General features: G+C 36.2%; 1 protein-coding gene across 1 annotated transcript in view; it reads left to right on the forward strand.

The window, feature by feature from the left end:
* The window catches only part of ACSS3 (acyl-CoA synthetase short chain family member 3), a 161,131-nt gene that overhangs the window by 64,380 nt on the left and 81,325 nt on the right, over window positions 1-15,426 (forward strand). The window contains exons 6-7 of the mRNA XM_032296849.1: window positions 754-834; window positions 912-1,007. Coding sequence (XP_032152740.1) covers window positions 754-834; window positions 912-1,007 — 177 coding nt within the window. The remainder of the gene's footprint in view (window positions 1-753; window positions 835-911; window positions 1,008-15,426) is intronic.

The following is a 15,426-nucleotide window of genomic DNA, read 5'->3' on the forward strand; positions in this document are numbered from 1 at the left end:
TGGTGACATTTGTACCCAGTGTTCCAATACTAGTCTTGTATTGAGGTTGAATATATTCCCAGTGTTGGGGAAAGCTACTAGAAACTGATTTGTGAAAACTGTACTACAGTAATGTAATGATCCATACTTTTCCCCAAAATGTAATATAAGAATCTTTTAATGTTAGATTCAACTAACTGGAATTCATCCCTAAAAGTTCTAGAATTCATAATTAAAGAATTGCTCAGCTTTAAAATATGCTTGCATGATCCCCAGTGAAGCATTTTAATGACATTCCAGTTAGAAGATGACTTTGTTTACTCTAAGCAGTCTGTTATTATTTAATCATCTTAAGAAATACAGGTACTTATGTTAGTCTGTATTTGAGGCATATAACTACATTTTACCTTTCTGTACACTAATTTTTGTTCTGGAAATATATCTGAAAATGTAGTGTTGATAATGTGTGTTACCATCAGAAAAGTTTGTATTGCATGCGATATTGTGAAATCACATTTTCTTTAGAAGACTAATAATGTTATGTGAGAATAGATTCTCACATAGTGAGACAAATGGCACTAATGAGGACAAATTATTTTGTGTTGACTATTGAAAGACCCCCCAAAAATGATTCAAAGATAATTTTATAAAAGCTAATGTAATTTGTAGCTAATATTAAAATACTTTAAATCAGGAACTTTTAAAGTGGATGCTATGAAGATAGTGTTTTCACACATTGTTTATTGATTTTAGCTTCACTTTTTCTCTCCTTAGGGTGTGGTTAGGCCCACTGGAGGATATGCTGTCATGCTAAACTGGTCAATGTCTTCTATATATGGACTTCAACCTGGAGAGGTAATCGTGGTTTTAAATTTACATTACATGACATTTCTCTGAATGAAATATATGCATTTTATTATTTTATTTTTTAGGTGTGGTGGGCAGCTTCTGACTTAGGCTGGGTTGTTGGACATTCCTATATCTGCTATGGACCTCTTCTCCATGGGAACGCAACAGTCTTATATGAGGTAATACAGTAAAATTAATACCACATATAGATAATATTTATTTTATTAAAACTTTTCATGAAGCAGTCCTGAATAGGATCAGAAAAAATTTGGGTGGGGACAGGGGACATTATTGTATCTTCTTCCAGTGAAAAATAGAATTCTGAAGTAGAAAGGGATATGTAGGAAATACTAGCCAGTTATTTCAATTTTGTTGAACAGTCAGAATTAAATTCTGAAGAACATAAAATAACAAGCTTTGTATCTATCCCTTACAGATTTTTAGAAAGTATTGGCAAATTGATACTGATTTTAGAGTCCTAGAAAATAGTAATCATAAAACAAGCAATGTAGATTCCTTTTTTTGTGTTTTTATAAGATTAATGGATGTCCAAAGTCATGTTGTCTCAATTTTAACTAAATAATTTCCTTTGTTTCTAATAAAGCTCTCTGTATAAGGCATAGGTATATAGACTGACCAGATTTATAGCTGAATAAATAACTTTAAAAATTCAGATCCATATATCAGTGTCACCTAGGAATACGATTTCTGTGTATATAGGAAGTTTCCTTCATATGCCTATACCATTTAACTTTATCAATGTCTTGCATAAAGACTTAGAATACATACCTATCAGATCTGTAGAAGATCAAAATCTTGGAGGGATAACTGATATGGTAGTTTGCTAAATTATTCAAAATGACCTTGGACTTTCGGGACAAATTTAACAAGATAGAAAAAACATAAATCTTTACAGTCTTAGATTAAAAAATATAGAAATGAAAAAGGGAAAACTTGGGCTGGTTGCAGTTTATGTAGCTAAATCTCTGGGTATTATAATGTCCATAACTTAAACATAAGCTGTTGGTAGAACTGCTATTTAAAAAATACTCACCATGTGCAGTGATATAATCTTACTTTACTCTTCCACATTTGATAATTTGTATTCAGATTAACTGAAAGGGTAAAAAAAATCATGAACTTACTAGAAAGCATCTTTGAAAGAAGGGAATAGCATAAAAATAATGTATACAAGAAGGAGGTGGGCTGGGCATGGTGGTTCATGCCTGTAATACCGGCACTTTGGGAGGCCGAGGAGGGTGGATCACTTGAGGTCAGGAGTTTAAGAGCAGCCTGGCCAACATGGTGAAACCTGGTCTCTACTAAAAATACAAAAATTAGCCAGGCGTGGTGGTGCGTGCCTGTAATCCCAGCTACTCAGGAGGCTGAGGTAGGAGAATCACTTGGACCCAGGAAGCAGAAGTTGCAGTGAGCCAAGCTCATGCCACTGAACTTCAGCCTGGGTGACAGAGTGAGACTCCATCTCAAAAAAAGAAAAAAAAAATAGGTGGAGGAATTAGGAATGGCTAGTCTGACAAATAATACACTTAATGTGCAGATACCATATTTTGATATTTAAAAAGTTGCTACATATAAAGTATGTAGTCTTGTAATACAGAGTTACAGAGAGTTACGTTTTGGGAATAATAGAGACAAATTTCAATGGTTGGCAGTAGAACAAACAGACAACTTCTCAAATATAAGGCTCTCATAAGTGTTCTGTCAATACCAGACAAGGCTTGTGAAGTAGAGAATTTTATATGTAGGGTGTGGAGAACAGTATTATATGATTTTAAGTCAATTTGCCCTCTTAAAATTCTGTAAGTCAATGAATTTGAAAACACAAGAGGCTATTCTCAATCTTTCTGGAATACTCTAGGCCTCATCATCGCTTAAAGACCATTTGTGTTCTTTCATTTTTAACTGGCTGGTTTTCTGTCTCTGAATGCTAAGAAATATTAAGGTAGACTTTGACACAAGTATTAAACCATCATACTCTACATCTTTTACATCCTGCTTTTATATCTTACAGACTTGTATGCATTTTGGAATTCATATTCTATTCTACATCTTTTATATAGTGCTTTTATGTCTTACAGACTGGATATGCATTTAGGTATTTGTAATAATTAAAATAATCTTGACAAATAATTTTATACCATTGTCTCTGCAATATAATGTTTTTTATTAAAATAATTTCTCTTGAAGTAAACAAAATATCAACACTGAATAGTTATATTGAATTGTGGTACTGCTTACACAAATATGACAAAGCCAAAGATGCCAACATATTTATGGTTATAAGTTTCAAGCTGTTTTAGAACTGATATACCCAAATGTTTTGTGCTTTTTGCCGTGGGCTTCTATTATTTCTCAAGTTTATTTAGAACATGATATTGATACTATGATGGAGGGTTGTTTCTGTGTTGGAATGATTTGCTCAAGAAGAGTATAGATGCTCTATAAATATTGGTTGTGTGAATAATTGAATGAAATTAACTACAAGTTAAAACCTTTTCTCTGCACTCTGACTTGTTTTCTACAACTTATAAAAGAGGCTTTTTAAGTTGTAAATGTCTTTAACTTTCTCTGATCACAAAGCAAAGTCTTTTAGACCTTTGCTCACTTCTAGCTATGCCATCCTTATTTTCTTCTACACTAAGTTCCTTGAAAAAATATCCTGCCCACATTCCTGAACCTCATATTCTTCAATTACTCCTCATCTCACCATAGTTTGATTTATGTTCACATCAGTTGATAGAAGCTACTGTAGCAGAGGTCACCAGTTACTTCATAAGTGACAAAGTCAAAGGGCCTTCTTTAATCTGATTTTATTTTTTCTCTTACTGGAGTTCAGCCCTGCTGACCGTTCCTTTTAGGTGATTCTCTCCTCTCTCTTGAGCTCCATGGTCCTTTGCTAATATTCGTGCTGTTTCTTTTACCTGGTGTGAGTTTCCTCCTGTCTTTCCTTTCTTGGTTAACTCCTACTTTCTTTGTAGACTCTGCTTAGATGTTATCATCTCTTGAGAAGTTTCTTCTCAGGATCTTGGGCTGTGTGTAGTGCCCCTTTCTGTGGTCCTGTTACTTTCAAGCCTGTCTGTTACTGAGCTGGCCACACTGTACTGAAATGATCTGTTTACATCTAAAAGAGGGTAACTTCTAGAATAGGATAAAAGCCAGTTTCACAGCATAGTGTGTAGCACACACCACACAATTAATAAATACTTATAGAACTGAATTAAACTCTACTCCTCATTTTCTTCCTTCGATCCTGACAGTTCTTCTTTTCTTCTGTTTCTTTCACTTTGGTCCTAAACATTAAAGTTTAGCTGGATCATAGTCTTAGTTCCATTTTCTTATTCTGCTTATGTTTCCTGGATGATCTCCAAGTAGTTATATTTGAGGATCATTTATTAAATCATGGCTCCTAAATCTCCTGTTTACATCTGACTTTCCTGCTGAGCACTAACTTATTGTTAGACATCTCTGATTAGTCTATACACATCTTATGCTCAAGATGACGTGAATTGAGTTCTATAACTTTACCCTACCCTGCAAACCATATTTTCTTCAGTGCACTCTGTGTTTCTGTTACTGTTACCTCCATTCATGCAGTAATCCAAACTGAGAATCTGCAAGTGATTCTTGAGTTCATTTTCCTTACCTCTCACACTCTACTGGTCTTTATATTTTGTTGAATCCACTTATTTAGTACTTATCAAAAATGTCCTCTCTTTTCCATGCCTCTTGACATGTATTCAAGGCATATCATACAAAGCTGAATATGATATTCATATTCACAAATATGAATACACAAGCTCATACACAAATATGTTGACTGATGTCCATTTTACATTTTGGCTTCTCTTATGATTTGTGCCTATACATTCCAGTTGCATATTTTAGGTTATCATTAGATATACTCCTCTCTTAATGTTGATAAAGCAACAGACAGAAAATCAGCAAAGATGTAGAAAATTGACACCATCAACCAACAAGATTTAATCGACATTTATAGAATACTATTCTTGATAGCATCAGAATATGCAATCTTTTTAAATGCCCACGGAGTAGTTAGCAATATAAACGAAATCCTGGGCCACAGAACAAACTTCAACTAATTTAAAAATATTTGAGTATTTGAACTCATGTGAAGTCTATTTTAAGATCACAATATTTTCAAACTAAAAATTAATTATACTTAACAGGAAAATCTCTAAACAGTTGGAATCTAATCAATATACTTCTAAATAAATAATCCGTAAGTCAAATAGGAAAATCCAGGAAAACACACACACACACACACACACCCATCTCTATGTGTGTATATCTCAAACTGATTGAAAAACAAAGTATATCATATACAATTTTGGGGGACACAGCTAAAGTAGTGCTGAGAGGGAAATTTATAGCACTAAATGAATACATTAGAAAAGAAAAAAACTCTCAAATCAAGAATATAAGCCCCTATCTCAAGAACCTAGGGTAAGAGGTGCAAAATATACCTAAAACCAGAAAGGAAAAATAAGAGCAGAAATCAATAACATTGAAAACATAAAAACAGAGAAAATCAATGAAACACAGAGCTAGTTCTTTGAAAAGATAAATAAAATGGACAAACCTCTATAAGACTGACCAAAAAAAAAGACAAGTCACAAATTACCAATACCACACATGAAACAGGAGTTATCATTAAAGACCCTGCAGACCTAAAAAGGATAATAAGGGAATACTATGAGGAACTCAACACACATAAATTTGACAACATAGATGAAGATGCAATGGACTAATTCCTCAAAAACCATAAACAAATGAGAAATAAATTACTCAGATAGCCTTATTACTATTAAGAAAATCCAATATGTAATTAAGTAGGCTCCCAATAAGAAATCTCCAGACACAGATAGTTTTTCTGGAAAGTTCTACCAACATTTAAAATAGAAGAGGAGTCATGGGTATTTGGTATTTCTGTATTCCATGTGCCATCTACCAATGTTTAAAGGATAACACCATTTCTGCACAGTCTCTTTCAGAAAATAGAAGGGGGGATCACTTTCCTATTCATTTAAGGCAGCTTGTATTGCCCTAATAACAAGTCAAATACAGAAAAAATAGTACTATAAGTGAATGTCCCTCATAAACACATAGATACAAGAATTCTTGACATAATACTAGCAAATATTTTGAATTAAATTCAACAACATGTAAAAAGAATTATACACTGTGACCAAGTGGAATTTATTCCAGAGGTACAAGCCTGCTTCAATATCTCAAAATTAAAGTAATTTACCATATTAATAGGCTAAAGAAAAGTTATATAATTAATTGATGCAGAAAAAATTGTTTAATGAATTCAACCTTTATTCATAATGAAGAACTACCCAAAAACTAGTAATTGAAAGAAACTTCCTCACAAAGAATGCCTATGAAAAAACCTGCTGCTAATGTCATACCTAATGATAAAAGCCTGATTGTTTCTCCCGTTGCTCAGAAACAAGGCAAGGATTTCCACTTTCACCCTCTATTCAACGTATTTGTAGAAGTTCTAGCTAGTTTAATAAAGAAGTATAGGAAAACAAAAGGCATATACACCAGAAGGGAAGAAATAAAATTGTCTTTATTTGCCAATGGCACGGTTATTTGCATAGAAAATTACAGAATACACACACACACACACACACACACACACACACACACACACATATATATATACATACATATCCCATAACTAATAAGTGAGTTTAACCCAGTCTCAGGATACAAGGTAAGCATATGAATATTCATTATGTTTCTATATATTAGCAGTGGCCACATATGGGCATAAAGGGCATCATGAAGGATCTTTGTGGAGATGAACTGGTTTGTATCTTGACTGTATCAATATCCTGATTGTGATAACAGATTATAGTTTTGCAGTTGATACCCCTGGGGAAAACTCGGTAAAGATTATGTGGTATACCTCTGTTATTTCTTACACTGCATAGAAATCTGCTTATTTTCTTGATAATTACCACATTTTCAAACAAATTCTTAAAACTAACTCATTAAAACAAACAAGAACAAAAATATTTAATCCCTTATCTCCTGGCAGCTACAACATTCTTTCTTTCAGGGCTTGTCTACGTTCCATAGCTCTAACAGCAATTGGAGAAGATTGCAGAGTAAGTTCCATATCTTAATTAGGAACTTACTCTGCAATCTTCTCCAGTTGCTGTCACCATCATTCCATAGCTACAGCTTTTCCTGGTATTCCCAGTCATCTCTACTTTCCAAAGCTAATGGCCATTTTCAGTCTTCATTGTACTTCTCAGCATCTGAAAGTGTTGGCCATTTGCTTCATCCTAATCATTCTCTTTTCTTCTAAGGTACAGCGGGCTCCTGTGTAATGTACAACATGCTCCTGTTTCCCTGCAGTCATTCTTATGCTAATTCCTGCCCCAGGAGCATTGCCTGAAATATATGCCACTTGTCTGTTAGATCTCGGCTGGTGTCACTTCCTCAGGGAAGCCTTCCTTGACCTCCCTGATTAGGCCAAATCCCTTTATCATAGTCTTTTGGCACACTGCATTTTCCCTTGGTGGTTTGTATAAAAGTTTCAGATTCATATTAGTCTTTGGGTTCCTTTGATGTGCTTGTTTGCCCCTCTTTGCTCTAAGTGTACTAGGGAAGGAGTCATCTGTGTGTTTGTCCACCATCAATTCTCAGCTCCTTGCCTTAATGATACATATTCAGTATTTAATACATATTTGTTAAATAAATGCCCAGATGATATCAGAAAGAAACATTGCTTTATAGGTAAAGAGTTTTTTCCATCAGTGAGTAATTTAATTTTTCTCTTTTACAACAGGACTACATCAACAACTTATGTAAGACAGGCTATATGTTTTATAGACAGATTATTTGATTTTATCCATGGAATTGGACATATTTAAATACGGAACACCCGTCCAGCTCAGTCAGTGAAGTAGGAGATATTTAAAGTATGTAATTCTGGAAAGAAAATTGGATCAGTTAGAATATGGAAACCAATTCTGAATAATTTAGTCTTTACTTTTGAGAAGAAGAAAATGAATGTACTTCTTTAGAAATCTACACTGATTCCAATAGATCTAACCCTAACCATGTATGAACAGGAATAGATATTTGGTAGGATGGTTTTGCCAAAGAGAAGAGATAAAACACAAGCAATCTTTTCACCTAAGAATGCAATATATAAACAAATTTAGCAGCCTTCTGCATATGCACATGCATGTCTGTGTGCTGGCAAATGGTGATTATACAGAGATATGCTTGCTAGCCTCTCTCTTCTCTCCAGTATTTCTCCCCTTTACCAGATTGTCATCTGCAGAATCAAAGTCCAATACTGTTTCTCCAGGGCAAATCAGTCTTTCTGAGTCCTGCCTTTCTCCTTATCTTTGCTGTGTACCAGTGTGCAAAAGTGTGTGTTATACACATATTTCAATTTCATAATACAGTAAGACCAGGCTTCCGCAATGACAGTGGTGTGGTTAAGCAAGAAGTGAGATTGCTGTTCCTTGGCTAGGGTATTACGTAGGTCTGAAATGGAATGTTAGTAGTTACTGTTTCTCTTTAAATCTGGCTTGAGAGTAAGCCATAAGCCAGTTGGTATAATTGGTCTTGATATAGCAGTTGTTATTTTTATGTAATAACAGTCTTTTATTTCCGCAGTCAAGGAGTATAAGTTTGTTCTTGTTTTACATGTGTTTGCATGTCACATATTTTATACATTACAGCAGCAAGCCTTTTCAATAAATTCTTCAGTATATTCACAAGATTAGTCAGGTCAGATGGCATTTTGTTAGTAATTCAAGAATTAACTTTGAAAGTATATGTTATACTCTGCCTTCTCAGACAATAAATTTGAGAAATTTGAGGATTTAAAATTCTGAATTGTGGTACAGGAGTATGATCACTGGACTAGAAATATTAATATCTGTGTTGCTATCTTGCTGTACCGTTATGTACCTATATAACTTAAGCAAATTAAACCTCTTTGGAAATTCATTTTTTAATCATTAAAATGAGAGGGTTGACACATACTCTCTCAATTTTCACTTATGTGAATCTTCTTCACTTTAATTGGTTTTCTTTAGTAAATATATTATTTGGTAACTTATTTTTTTTAACTCTGGAATTTATTTCAATTTCTTTTCATAGGGAATGCTAATTCTTCAAATATATTTGTTGAAGAAAATTTTCACTTTAAATTAGTGAAAGCTTTTAGAATTTTAGAGGAAGCATAATAGTTGAGGCTGCCATGGTAAATTTCTGACACTTCTATTTCTCAGTCGTTTGGCCTCAAACAAGCTGCTTTGCTGCTTTCTGCCTTAGTTTCTTCAACTATAAATATCAGTAGTAATAATACTATGGCATTAAATTGGTTAATCTGTGAAAAAAAAATCTTTAGAATAATTCCCAGGATATAAGGATATAATCATTCAAAAATACAAATGTATTATTTCCCAGAATAATATATTTTCATAATAATACAGATTCATCCCATTGAATCTGTAGCTCTCAGTGGAGAGGAGATCCGGAATGGGTAGCTCCTGTCTGCAGGCAAGCTGTCCCTCATCTCTGTTTGTCTGGTTGACTCTGGGGTTTTTATGGGTTTCAGAAGAAATAAAGTACATGCTGATTGGTCCATTGGATGGCCTGGAAACAGTACCATAAGTTCTCACTCTGAGCCTGGGTCTCCACTCCAAACTGACAGCCCTGCCCTCCGGCTTCAGGCCATCACTGGCTTAAAGGTGCTGCTTCACTAGGGACCTGCCCCTTTCTGCTCAGAAACCTGTCTGCATCCTGCTGTCATCAACATGTTTGTCCGTGGCACCCTGGCTGTCCATGATGAGGGGCACCTGCAGGCCTGGGCTGAACAATCCTCAGCCCCCCTTGCCCTCTCCCCTGTGGTCATTGGTGCCCAAAGTTCAGAGGGAGCCAGGGAGGCAGGATGCTGGCATGTCTGCAATGCCCTGAGCATGCACACACTTGGCTGTGCTGTGATATCACCTGGACAGGGCTACAACTTTGCTACAAAATCAGAGCAGGAGCCAGGAACAGGGAGAGGCTATGCTGCAGAAGCAGACACTTCCAAGCCTGTGTGGGGAAGGGGGCTTCCTGGGCCTCCAAGAGCACAGGAATTCCTGGGTTCATAGCCATAGTTGGGTGACTGCAGCTGCACTCTGGAGGGCAGGGATCCTATCCCGCCAACTTGGAAAAGAGCCAGGCTCTCACCTGCTCCATGGAACATACAGCCCTGGCTGTGCCTCCTCTGCTGCAGCCATGTCTTCATAGCAGCCACTTTAGACAGGCCGCTGCTGCCACCACGAACTTTTCTTTATAGAATGACTGGTTTAGAAATGAACTCTGTACTCTTTATATTTGTTGGGGAATCAAATGAAATAGCACATTTGAAAATAGTCCTAAAGATTAAAAAAATAGCATTTTTATACAGTCATGTATTACATAGTGACATTTTGGTCAATGATAGACCCTATATACATTGTGGTCCCATAAGCTAATAGACCTGGAAATTTCCTATCATCATAGTGTCACACAGTGCATTTCTCACATGTTTGTGATTGTATAAACAGACTTACTGTGCTGCCAGTCATGTAAAAGTACAGCACATGCATTTATGTGCGATAAGAAAATACTTGATAACAAGTGACTGTGACTGGTTTGTGTATTTAGTATAGTATACATTTTATCTTTTTTAATTGTACTTTAGGTTCTGGAGTACATGTGCAGATCATGTAGGATTGTTTCATAGGTACATAAGTGGCAAAGTGGTTTGCTGCCTCCATCCCCCCAGCACCTATATCTGGCATTCCTCCCCATGTTATCTCTCCCCAACTTCTCTACCCTACCGCTGTCTCTCCCTGAGTTCTCTCCCAACAGACCCCAGTGTGTGATATTCCCCTCCCTCTGCTCATGTGTTTTCATTGTTCAGCACCCTCCTGTGAGTGAGAAGATGCAGTATTTGGTTTTCTGTTCTTGTGTCAGTTTGCTGAGAATGATGGTTTCCAGTTTCATCCATGTCCCTACAAAGGACACAAACTCATCCTCTTTTGTGGCTGCATAGTATTCCATGGTGTTTATATGCCACATTTTCTTTGTCCAATCTATCATCAGTGGGCATTTGGGTTGGTTCCAGGTCTTTGCTATTGTATACAGTGCCGCAGTGAACATTATGTGTGCATGTGTCTTTATAATAGAACAATTTATAATCCTTTGGGTATAGACCCAGTAATGGGATTACTGGGTCAAATGGAATTTCTATTTCTAAATCTTTGAGGAATTGCCACACTGTCTTCCATAATGGCTGAACTAGTTTACACTCCCATCAATGGTGTAAAAGTGTTCCTTTTTGTCTACATCCTCTCCAGTATCTGTTGTCTTAAGATTTTTTAATGATCGCCACTCTAACTGGCATGAGGCTGTATCTCAATGTGGCTTTGATTTACATTTCTCTAATAATCCGTGATGATGAGCAGTTTTTCATATGTATGTTTGCTTCATATATGTCTTCTTTTGAAAAGTGTTCATATCCTTCTCCCACTTTTGGATGGGTTTGTTTTTTTCTTGTAAATCTGTTTTGTTTCTTTGTAGATTCTGGATATCAGCCCTTTGTCAGATGGGTAGATTGCAAATTTTTTTTCCCATTCTATTGGTTGCTGGTTCTCTCTAATGATTGTTTCTTTTGCTGTACATAAGCTCTGGAGTTTACTTAGGTCCCATGTGTCTATTTTGGCTTTTGTTGCCAATGCATTTGGTGTTTTAGTCATTAAGTCCTTGCCTATGTCTATGTCCTGAATGGATTTGCCTAGGTTTTCTTTTAGGGTTTTTATGGTGTTAAGTCTTAGTCTTTAACCCATCTGGAGTTAATTTTAGTGTAAGGTGTCAGGAAGGGGTCCAGCTTCTGCTTTCTGCACACTGCTAGCAAGTTTTCCCAACACCATTTATTAAGCAGGGAATCCTTTCCCCATTGCTTGTTTTTGCCAGCTTTGTCAAAGATCAGATGGTTGTAGATGTGTGGCATTGCCTCTGAGGCCTCTGTTCTGTTCCATTGGTCTATGTCTCTGTTTTGGTACCAATACCATGCTGTTTGGATTACTGTAGCCTTGTAGTATAGTTTGAAATCAGGTAGCATGTTGCCTCCAGCTTTGTTCTTTTTGCTTAGGATTGTCTTGGCTATGTGGGCTCTCTTTTGGTTCCATATGAAGTTAAGACAAGTAGCCATCATTTTGCTAACTAAGTGTATTCAACTGGACACACCATATAGTTCTTTTCTCTCCCTTTGTGTAATGGAAAATAACATTTAAAAAACTAGTACATAGTGATCTGCCTTTCTGTATATATAGAATAAGAAAAATGATGACTCAGTTATTGCTCTGATTCAGGCTATATAATTTGATCTTCTCAATTGGAAAAGATTATTAAGCTGATGCTAGCATCTTTTAGATTTCTCCCATGACTAATTGTTCAAAAATATTTATTTTTGAGTTTATTTTTTCTATGTGTGTGTTTTATGTTGGGGCTGGCAAGCTCAGTTATTGTCATAGCTCCATCAACAATATTTATTAATGTCTATTGTCAACCCCACATCATGGTAGAAGGTGATGGGGAAACAGAATAAATATCAGATATGGCCCTTTTACCAAAGACCTGACAATATAGTCAAGGAATTAAGATTAATATAAAGAGCAGAAAGCAAATAAGACACATCTAAATAAACTCTTATACTGTGTAGAAGGTATGACAATTTCTTTGTAAACTACATGGAGTCATCACCTATGATACATACTCTAAAATTTAACTTTTGCATGCTGGCTCAAAAATCTGCACTAGTTTTTAGAGGGAAGTTTGTGACTAGTAGATAGGGAGAACTTTGTGAATGAGACAATAAAAATTTATAGCTATTATTGATTCAGTGTTGAGTGATTGGAACTCTTCTAAGCACTTTTTATACATGGTTTTAATTATAAGTACAAACTCATGATGTAGATATTTTAAGTCCCCTATTTACAGCTGCAGAAAGTAAGAATCAGAGACAGCAAATAAATTTACCAGTGACACAAGTGGGATGTTGCTGTGATGTTTGAAACAAGCTTCCCTGGATCCAAAAGCAGGATTCCCTTGCCATAATCTGGAGAGGGACAATTGGGAAGCTGTTGTATAGTCCTGGATACATGGCCAGGACCAGAATATCAGTGATCAGAACATTGAGGAGAGGTTAGGGTGTCAGGTGGCTATGGTAAGAGATGAAAAGGGAGTTGAAAATGGCTCTGATGTCTTCAGCCAGTCCAACCAATATAATGGCAGTAGGAGGAACAACTGGTGGCGAGGAATGCAATACTTTTGGTTTTAGTAATACTGAGTTTGAAGGTTGTACTCAGATATTTGTATCATATGGCAAAGTCATGACGGTTTGATCAGTTTACTCAGGTAAAGATTGAGAAAGGAAACAGGAAATTATTGAGGCTGAGGAAGAGAAATAACATAAATTGACAGTTAGAAATTGGAGCCAACAGGAGAATCAGAAAAGCAAAGCATACTAAAGAGTGATGAGAAGATTTTTAGAGGATGGGGATCAACAGTGCCAAGTGCTACAGAGAAAAGACTAATATGACAACCGAAGAGCACTTTGATGATTAGGGTGTCATTTGTCCCTTTCATGAATGTGAGCAAATTCATAGGAAAGTTTGTTGTGTTCATTTTTGGCATGGAGAAATCTGAACATGTTTGAAGATTGTTTGAGGCAAAGCACTGGATGTTATGGAGGGCTCAGGTTTTGTGTAACCTCAGGTTGAATTGTAATATGCATATGGAATAGCCACCCCTCACTTCCTGGGCAGAAGTCTGGAAGTGTGATTAAGGAAGAACCCATTTAATTTCTTTGCTTACCGTGAAGTCTCATTAATCACAATGAATAAGAAAAACCTTTATTTGTCCCCCTAGTGCAGGATAGCAGAGTGACTGCACATCAGCATGAAATAATTTAAAAGATGAAAACAGCTCTGCTAGAAGCCATGCTGTATGAGCTATGCTAGGGGTAAATGCTCTCTGTGACTACTGAGAATACTAAATATGTCAGAGTTCCTAATTTGCTCAGCACTGGGTCTGCAGAATTAGCAGTCTCAGTTCTCTGCTTCATTTACTTGACGTTAGTACTTCCAAATGTAAGATTTAAAAAAAAATTTTTAAGGGGATTAGATAGACTCTTATCTGCTAGACAGAAGCAATGGCTTATTCACTGGGGGTTGGCTTCATTATAATACCCCATATTGTCAACTCCCAGAGCTAGGAAGAGACAAGAGAAAAACCAAACCAAAAGGATAGATCTAGATTGTTTAGGATACATACCCTGCCCTACTTTGTTTTGTGCTGCTATAACAGAATGCAACAGACGGGGAGAAATTATATAGAACAGAAATTTATTTCTCACAGTTCTGTAGGCTGTGACATTCAAGATCAAAGTGCTGGCAGGTTCCCTCTCTTGTTCCAAGATGGTGCCTTGTTTCTGTGTCCTCCAGAGAGGAGGAACAGTGTATCTTCACATGACAGAAGAGCAGAAGGACGAGAGAGAACAAATCCCCTCCCACAAAGTCTTTGTTTTATCAACAATTGTCCGTTCATGAGAGCAGAGCCCTCCTAACCCAAATATCTTCTAAAAGGCCCCACCTTCCAACACTGTTGCACTGGGGATTAAATTTTCAACACATGAAGTTTGGGAAGCATGTTTCAGACTGTAGCACACACATATCTTGCAAAAAAAATCGATTTATAAATATTTGTATCTTGGAGCTTTAGCCATTGAGAAGTCTTACCTTCTCAGGGTTGGACACAGAGTTGTATCCTTAACTGAAGAAAGGAAAGGACTCAAGCTTGAGAAATTGTACCTATGTGGAACCTACCACAAGGAGATAGTGAAGAGAGATTGTCCAAATAGCAAACTGATAGAGAATATTAATCTGAACCATGTGACATTGCTGATATTTGACTGGTTTGAATTACAAAAATGGGGATTCCATTTGATTAAAGCAATGGTGGAGTAGAGAAAGAAGACAGGTTGGTTGGAGACCTCAGATTGACCAATGAATTGTTGGTTCTTTGAGAATATTTATAGCTCTTTAATAGAAGTGTGTTAAAAGGGTAGTCTTTGCAATTTACCTTTCTTGTGGAACAGAAAATGAACAGATGTTATGGTCTCCACATTTCCATTTGCAGTCTTGCTTCTTCCAAGCAGCTTCTGAGACAAATAGAAAATCTTTGAGGAGCATTTTGTGTTTTGTGAGGCTTTCATATACTTTGATAATTTTTGTTTATAGACCCTTACTCAGAATCCCATAGAAGCTATTGACTTCTCTCTTATAGGGAAATGAACATATATACATACCTTAATTTAATTTCAGAATATACTTGAACTCCTCTGAATTTTGGGTCAGGAACTCTTTATGAAATTAACATAGTTAATCTAATTTAATGAAATAAACAGTTAATTAAATTGACATAACTCTTTATGAAATTAACAGTCCTCTCAAGTAGTGATACAACCGACTAAAACACCAGATGAGA

This window comes from Sapajus apella, unplaced genomic scaffold, assembly GCF_009761245.1.
Source record: "Sapajus apella isolate SASKATOON/1434 unplaced genomic scaffold, GSC_monkey_1.0 scaffold2, whole genome shotgun sequence".
Classification (NCBI taxonomy): Eukaryota; Metazoa; Chordata; class Mammalia; order Primates; family Cebidae; genus Sapajus; species Sapajus apella.